Raw genomic sequence first — 9,097 nt, forward strand, 5'->3', positions numbered from 1 at the left:
TTTCAAAAACCTCTCCCCACTTCGGAATTCCATTATATTAGATCCACCTGCATTAACTGAGTTGGGTACAGAGAAAGCCACAGAAAAAGAGAAGTTGCGAGAAGATGGGCACCAAAGCCATGAAGAGGCAACCTTAACACCTATAGAGGTCCCCAAAGAAAGATTGGATGTAGCCAAGAGAAAGAGAAGTGAGGAAGCAACCAACCCAAGCAAACGACAAAGGCTAGACAATGCAAATAGAATTCCAAAAAATTCCTTTTTACATAATCTGGATTACGAGTGCTTCCTCAACGAGACTATAGAAGGCCTGGACAATTTATTACAATTACCACACCATGAATTGGAAGGCGCAACTTCAACCAGTGCCTCCATTTGGGAACAAGAACACAAGGTGTGGCGATGTCATCTATACTGACCACTCACATGCTTCAAGATAGAAATGCAACATTGTGGAGACACGTCCATGATGCCACAAACCAAGTTGAGATGCTCCAGGAACACTTGGCAGCAATAGAAGCAACCCATAAAGATGTAATCTTAAAAATCTTAAAGGCTGCCAAAGAGCAAGAGTCAAGATACCAGGTACTAGAAAGCAATAATATAGTTCTCAACCAGACAATAGTACAAAGAATTAAAGAAAAGCGCAATGCAAAGAAAGTAAGGGCCCTGAATGAGACAATCATTGCCAAATCTTTGGAGATGGAGAAGCTGATCAATATCCACAAATAGGAAATGCTATAAATTACCCAACAACTCCAAGCCACCCAAGCATCTTCTGAAAGGCTTCAGAAGATTGAAGAGACTCAAGAGTTGGAAGCCTCGGCCAGACAGGCACAAGAAGCTGCCACACAAAGATTTGACTAATTAGATGCAGCTAGATTGGTCGAAGAAACGACCATCTTCTAACCACCCACCAAAGACTCAAGGATACAGGAATTAGAGCACCAGCTAGCTATTCGGGAATGAAGTGAAAGACAAACGAATTGTGCTTGCTTCTTGAGTGAGCCTCATTGCCAGTGACTCCTCGGGCCCCTCCTCAAACTTTGACTCTCTTTTTGTCTACACTAACACTCTCTTTACTACAATATAAAATAAATCTATCTAAAGATTTAAGCCTAGGATATTTGACACTAATTAGACAAAATACAAAACGTGATGTTGACCCTACCATTATTATGGGTATCTTCTGGGAGGACCTAGAACTAACTGATCCCAAAGATGTCTTCTTCTATCCATTATACCCTATTGTACTCAACTTGCATAGTTAGTGTCGGGTATTGTAAAACTCAGAAATCTTGGAAAATATGTCAATAAACTAGACCTATTTGTACCAAATGATATTCCTGACACACCGTCCAATTACGAGGTTGTAGCTCGAAGTTACCAATAGATAATCAGTCATGGGTGGTTAGAGGTGTATAATACCCATCAACACTTAAATCTCTAAGAATCTATCCTTTATCATCCTTTTGGCATTCTTAAACTTTAACATTATATACATAAACATCTAGAGGTGTATAATACCCATCAACGCTTAAATCTCTATGAATCTATCCTCTATCATCCTTTTGGCATTCTTAAACTTTATCATTATATACATAAACATCTAGAAGCCATGCTGACAACAGTAGTCTAAAATACACATTGAATATGCTAATATATCTCCTGAGGACATCATGGAACTACAAGCGTTTATGAAGCTCAACCAGCCCATCCACCCACCCCCTAGTTTTGGAGAAGGTCAAGAGGAAACCTCAAGTTTATCTACTCATCCAACTTATTCTATGTTTTCCACTGTAGCCAGTAAATTACTAAATCCATACCCGAGTGTTCCTCCTACCGAAAAGTCTCAAGAAGATTGTATATTCTCTAGTCTTCCTTCTCATCCATTAGAATTTCACACTAATACTCTCGCCCCCCCAAGGAGTTGCCAACAAGCACCCCACCCGTCTCCACCATGGCCAACTCAAGAGGTTAGTCACACTCTACCCCACAAGATACTCTTGAGTCTTTTACTGATGATATTATTCTTGAGTCCTTGTCTGCTTTTGCAGAATATGAAGGATTCATCAGAGCAAGAAATCCATTGTTGAAGCCAAAGTTAATGTTTAAGGTGTTGATGCAAATAACATCATTTGAACCTACAAGGTGGATCCTACCAGAATCTTACTCTGACATTACATCTACAAAATAGCCTTATGTACCATATCCTCTCCAAGCACCAAAGCTAGAGTTAGAAGAATTATTTCCCTTAGCTGGAGAAGGCACCTTATGGGAAAATGTGGCAAGGCATACAAAGCTGGCTAGCCCTCGTTTGGCAGATTTACTTGAAATCAAGATTATAACATTTATGATCAGCTACTACTGCCTCCCCGCGCCGTAGATGGAGAAGGGCACATCTAGTTCATACACGAGGGGGATATACAACAATTATCATAGAGGATGCAAACCCCAAAATTGAAGATTTTGGTATACATCTAGCATGGCGGCAGGAGTACTTGATAATCCCAAAATATAGTCACCAGTATATGACTGCTCCGCCCACACAGAGAGTGGATCCATTATATATGCCACTGGAACGAGATGGACACCACCACTGAAATTCCATGATACAAAGCAGCAGGATTCACATATTTGCTACAACTTTCCTCTATTTTTGTCAGCAACATTTTCAGATATAGGACAACAAAGGCAATAATTATTGACATGGATACATGCATGGCATCGCATCTTGGATCCCGCTATTATGGCTAGTGTCCGTTTTTTGAAGGTGATCGTGGTCCTTATATTGACCAGCCCAAAGAGAGGTATGATGGATATGATGCAAATCAACTACTATTCGACATGAACCAAGGCCCCACTGATAGAGGTATGATGTTATACTACCATCGCCTCGGGTGTTTACTAGCTTACATGCATGTAGCATTTGAAGATATGGTAGACACTGGGTTCTAGAGATCACACTCTGCATTCAGAAGAACCGTGAAAAAGCTTCAGTCACGCCGCAACTTCTCGGCATCATGAGTTCGGTGACCAGGTCTTTAGGCCTCGGTAGACAGGTTCTAAGGACAAAACCTACATCAGGTAGGGGGTATGTTAATTCCAGTTAGGATAACAATTATGCTCCCCTATTTGAGGACATTAATAAGTGGCATGCAAAGGCACTATAAAAGTCATAACATTATGAGATATTAGCCACCCAAGGCCTTAGTTAGTAAGTTTTGGGCACCCAAGTGTGAATAAGGGCCAATTGTATATAAGGTATCTTCTCATAATGAATGGGCACAATCCCCCTTTTTGTGCTATGAGAGTTCTTGCTTTGTCTTGAGAGAGTGTGAGAGTGTACTCTAGTACATGTGCCTTCTCTATGATTGGATGCTTGTATGCTTGTGTAGAGAAGAGAGAGAGAGAGAGAGAGAGAGAGAGAGAGAGAGAGAGAGAGAGAGAGAGAGAGAGATTTCCTTGTGTGGTGGTGTGAGCGACTCTACGGTGATAGCATGGCGGTGAAGCTTGGAGGATTGGAGATTCTTGAAGTGAGCTTGGAGATCTCAAGGGACACGAGTTCGAAGCATTGGCAAGTTCCCTACAACGGTTGTGATCTATTGCTTCTTCCAAAGGTGAATGCCTAGAGTTCCATCTTTAGAGGTGTGGTAGCCCATAACACATGAGGATTTGCACAACAACCACCAGTATCTTTCAAATTGCCAAAAATCTAAAGAAACTAGGCAAATGTTAAAGAAAACTAAGTTTTATGAAAAAATTGATCACAAAAGTCACTAATCAAGAAATTTTGCACTAAACTTAGAGAATAGGATTTTTTGAAAATGGTGATTAGCATAGATTCAAAAATAATTAACACTAATCTCAATGCTAATCCACACAAATCAAGATAATAGCAATCCTAAAAAACATGTAAAACTTAATCCAAAAATGATTAAGTCTTAATGACCACCAAAAGCTACCAAGATAAAAGCAAAGCTCTAACCAATGTAATGAACGAATCTACACTGTACTACTAGCATGGAGTATACACATGTGCTACTCATCATAGAGAGTAGCCACCTAGCATAGAAACACTGACATGAATCAACCATAGAAGCATAAGCTCCAAGAAAGGTATATGTCAAAAATATCAAAAAGTCATAATGTATAATAGTTCTAGGGCTGGTGCCTTTTATAGTCCCAAGGCCCACATGTACCCCTAACACCACATGTGTAAATGCCCCTAAGCCCCATGTGCCTAGTCCCATACCCCATGTGCATATGCATCCTAAAATCCCCTTTGTTACAAGCAATGGTAGAGTAGTAGGTAGTAGTAGATGATGAAGAAGCTAGTTCTCAAAGACATACATACAAGGATGTGTGATAATATTTGTAAACCATCCAAATGAGTAGTACTATGATAATACCAATAAACCACCTACATATTAGTACTATATGTGATCCATCACACCTCAAATTCGAGCATTTTGAATTAAATAAATGTGGTATTTCCTTGATATAGTTTCTTTTTTATGTATAACAAAGTTTAGTCAATTAGTAAGTATGCTTGGATAATCTCACATTTGAGCTAATGAGAAAATTCTAGTAGAAGACTATTGTACATTTTTCCTAGAAATCTCTTCGTGCAGAAATTTAGGAATGGTACAAGTGGAGGATGAAACTTAGACATGCATGATTACAAATTTACATGGTGTATCTATAATGGAATTGCTTTTTGGAAATGCGGATACATTTGAGCCTCAAATTAGTGAAGTTTTGAGTTTTGTGAAGCTTCTTGGATCATAAGAAATTACTAGAACCTATGGTCTACAAGTAGTGTAGACCATTGAATTTCAACTTACAATTCTGCATGTGTATTTTTACACGCATTATTTTAATATAATGTACATATATACATTTTTATCAATGTAAAGAGATCACATGCAGTTCAAACATGTAAACATGAAGGCACTTGCCTCCTAGGGTTTATTCCAACAATTTATGCCAGTGATAGCACCCTTGCCACCTGAACGGGAGGTACAAGGTTCAAATATAACCACTCCCACTATGGAAAGTGTTGGCATGTTGCTCCAGATCCTCCCCGCATTTATTAAAACCTGGTTTTTTATTTTGTTTTATTTCGAGCCAGGGCTTACACGGCCTTAGAATGCTGCCCATAGACTCAAGTAAAGACATGCTATAGTCATTAGCTTCATCACTCCTGTTTTTTAGAGTGGTTTCACTACCCACCTTAAGGCATTGCCCTGGGATACTCGTCACAGGAGCATGCCAACGATCAAGTAGTCCGTATCATAGACTCAAATAGAGAAATGCTTTTGTCATGAGCTTCATCGCTCCTGTTTTTTAGAGTGGTTTCACTACCCACCCTAAGGCATTTCCCCAAGGTAGTGAACAGAGAAACGCTTTTGTCATGAGCTTCATCACTCCCATTTTTTGGAGTAGTTCTACTACCCACCTTAAGGCATTGACCCAAGGGCTCCCTAGGGGACACATCATGAGGAGCATGACAAACGACCACAAAACATTGGGGAGAGAGTGATAATCTTGGAGCTCTTTACCTACATGATGTTGTCATTGGTAATATCCAACCCACAGGCTTCTTGGTTGAGGTGTAAAAGGAGGGGGTAGGTTGATCATGAGATTAGAAGTGTGAGGATAATCAATGCCAAATATGGGGCACATGAAAAGTTATATGCAGCTGCACATGAAAAGTGGTGTGGTTGATATGCACCGTAGATGGTCCCTTTTAACGACCACGATCACTCTATCAATGTACTCCGTGCCACCGACACTTTTGCAAGAAAAAGCTCGCCTTTAATCAGCAATCTTCATAAACTGGATTAGTTAATATCCAAATCAAGTTAACCTAGCAACACAGGTGAAACAGCCTTTCGTACTTTACATACAGGTACCTTCTAAACGCCCATTCCGATGATAACCTTTGCTTCATTCAACCTACATTACAGTACTACATTATTGATCAATAATTCAAATCCAAACAAGGAAAATGCTACATGGGCACTGCAGCAATAATGTTTTGAACCTTAGGGAAGACCTCCTATTAATGGAGAATAAATGAATTGGCAAGAGAGAGAGAGAGAGAGAGAGAGAGAGAGAGAGAGAATTTCCATAATATACATATGGAGGAGACAATCTCCCAAGTTTTGAAATTGCATTGGCTTATGATGGGGGTGGCAATGTGGCATGGCTTAAAACCTACACTTTGGCATGGCAAACCTCACTGTATAACCTGCAAAACATTGCTTTTCCCATTCACAGAGAGAAGAACCTGCATTTTTCTTCCTGATGTTGTCTTGAATGCTTTTGCTATAAGCCCACAAAATGCTTCCACAGGTTGGGAAATTACTTGCAAAAGTGCATGCACGCGTTGAAGTAGTCTGCTTCATGGTAATCCCATAACCATGGCTTTACCTGCCCATGCACATGAACCTCATCAGTATACACACATGTAATGCATGTGGAACAAGCCTACTAACAATCACAGATCATTAATGATCGATCGCCTATGCATTGAATTAGCATCACATGAACCGAATCAGCACACCTTTATGCATTAATCTAAACTTAATCAAGATAAGCAAATAGATGAGGTAGGTGTTAAACCTTATTGAACGATGATAATGTGATAAGATTATGGGTAATTCCATATAGAAGGCTCAGAATCGGAACCACTTCCTTCTTCACCACCTTCATGGGGGCTATGAAAATGGAAGGGGCCAGATTGAAACTCGGGAGGAGAGAGAAACATGGTTTCTGCCATGTGTGTGAAATCAGAGGTGGGCATATCAAGCATGTTAAGATAGTCTACATCTTGGCTAGAAGGAGGGGCTTGATTAGGGGGTAATTGAGTGGTTAAGGTGGTATGATTAGGGTTAATTAGATCCTCTGGTTGGATATCAGGTGTTTGTCCATGTGGGATAATGAGTTCTTGAGATGAAGGGGGCATCTGGTTGGCTTGAAAAGAGGAGGCAAAAGCAACAGCTGCTGCAGCTGCAGAAGCTTGGATATCTCGAGGGGAGGTTGTGGGCGGTAGTTTAGGCAGAGTGTCAGCAGATTCTGGGAAGTTTAAGATGGCAGCATGGCCTTTTAAGCAGAGGGCGGCTACATCATATGCTCTTGCGGCCATATCCGCAGTAGGGTAAGAGCCGAGCCAAATGCGAGATTTCTTCTTGGGCTCTCTTATCTCAGAAACCCACTTGCCCCAGCTCCTCCTGCGCACACCATGATATACAGGATGCCTTGTCTCTGAGCTGCTGCTTTCTGCTTTTTTGCCCTTTGCAGAGATCATTGCTCTCCTCTGAGCGTTTGTTGCAGCTTCTGCAAGCTCATGATCATCATCCTGCATACTAACCTCAACATCTGAGCCTTCGTCTTGCGGATCACTCATTGATCAAGCCTCTAATAACACCACTACTAGTAAGGATGATGATGATATCAAATTCGGAGGTCTTCTCTGCGCTGAGCGCTACTGATCATAGCAAGCGGTGGCCGCGGCAGCAGTGATAGTAGATGCTAACACTGTCTGCGATGTAGCATCGCGAGATCAACCTTGGGAAATGAGAAAATCGAGCTAATGCAAAGAGCCGAGGAGTTAGCACAGGCAAAGATAATTAAGGTCTGTGTAATGATGAATGGAAGGCCGATAATGGTTGGTAAAAACGTCCAAAATTGTAGAGACATGAACAGATGAAAAGGCGAGAAGATGATGAAAAGAGAGTCACGGAAGCTGAGGGCGGGAAAACATACTGTGGTGGGCGCACAGAGAGAGCGCGCTACTGTCCCAGCTGCCAAACCATGGGAGCTACATACAACAAAACAGAAAAACTTAGCACCCAACCTTGCCTTTTTGATCATCAACGTCGGTGACTATTAGCTTGTAGTTGTTGCCAGATTCTCATACCCTCAGCCTCGAACATGGGCGGGCGGTCAAAAGTGGCTTGATTCTTTGAACATGGGCGCCTTGAACATGGGCACGCTGGTTACACACCAGGCAAACGCCCAACGCTTTACGGATGCCCGAATGCATAGGGTTACACATTTGACCACCACTGCATAGGCAAGTTAGTTGCATGCTCGAGGTCACGACCTAGCTACACACAAGCTCGGGGGTGCACTCTGCAGAAATCCTATGTATCACGAGCGTTCAAGGAGTATTTAAAAAACCTTTTACACTCACATACTTTTGTGAATAAAATGACCCTTATAAAAAACCCCTTACACTTGCATACTTTTGTAAATAAATTGATCCCTTTTTCTTTATAAACTTATCTTTTTTTTCAAAATTGGTTAATAAACTCCCACCTATAAATGTAATTCTATAACTTTTTTAAATGTACCCCTCCTGTGATGAACTCGCGTGCTACATTTAAAAAGCGGGGTTACCCTCTAGGTGGACACCCATTGTGTCATATGTCTACATGGATACTAACTCATGCCCATCATCTCTCTTTCAGTATATCGAGAAATATTTCCCTATAACAAAAAGTTCTCCAATCTTGTTAATCAGCCCCTTTCTCTACAGTTGAGTTTTCAGACTTTTGTGAGCTTGGGTAGGTACTCAAATGTGTAACGTCTTAGATCTCGGTATGGCCTTGCTACGTTGGGGCCTTTCATGAGATAAAGTGCATGCCTACGCCTTGGGGCCTTCATGATAGGCATCCACCTACTCTACAACCACATCACAAGGTGAAAAATAAGAGCCTATTATCATGGTATAAATATAGATGGGTTAACGAATATATTTTTCCCATGTATATGCATGCAAGTATACAAACCTTAGGGACAAATCTTTCAAAATTTCTATCTTCAAATGTGCTCACATGTAGTGTATTTTGGGTGATTTTGTCTTCTAAAATTAGTGATTTTGGGTAATTTTAAGATTATTTTATCATAATTTTTTATTATAAAATAGTTCAACACTTTTTAGAGGACTTCACAAAATAGCCATTATGTTAAAAACAACCCTTATTTTTTCATTGATGCTTGATTACCATTGGGCTATTGTCTAAAGAGCGCCAACAAACAGACACATCAAGAAACAAAAGGCTCTTGGCCTCAAAGGTTGGATAACCAA

General features: G+C 40.6%; 1 protein-coding gene across 1 annotated transcript; it reads right to left on the minus strand.

Annotated features, from left to right (window-relative positions):
• Positions 1-5,626: 5,626 nt before the first annotated feature.
• On the minus strand, positions 5,627-7,843 carry LOC147608988 (dehydration-responsive element-binding protein 1B-like). The gene is made up of 2 exons (XM_086788407.1): positions 6,628-7,843; positions 5,627-6,435 (listed from the first exon to the last, which is right to left on the minus strand). Exon 1 carries the CDS (start codon positions 7,409-7,411, stop codon positions 6,656-6,658), a length of 756 nt encoding a protein of 251 aa, XP_086644533.1. The 5' UTR covers positions 7,412-7,843; the 3' UTR covers positions 5,627-6,435; positions 6,628-6,655.
• Between the last annotated feature and the right edge of the window lie 1,254 nt (positions 7,844-9,097).

The sequence above is a fragment of the Cibotium barometz genome, chromosome 52 (genome assembly GCF_041138505.1).
Source record: "Cibotium barometz isolate CiBa-2024 chromosome 52, ASM4113850v1, whole genome shotgun sequence".
In the NCBI taxonomy this organism is placed as follows: Eukaryota; Viridiplantae; Streptophyta; class Polypodiopsida; order Cyatheales; family Cibotiaceae; genus Cibotium; species Cibotium barometz.

Bases quoted from the DNA above. Each gene is read 5' to 3' on its own strand.
- LOC147608988 (XM_086788407.1), bottom strand. From the start codon at position 7,411: ATGAGTGATCCGCAAGACGAAGGCTCAGATGTTGAGGTTAGTATGCAG.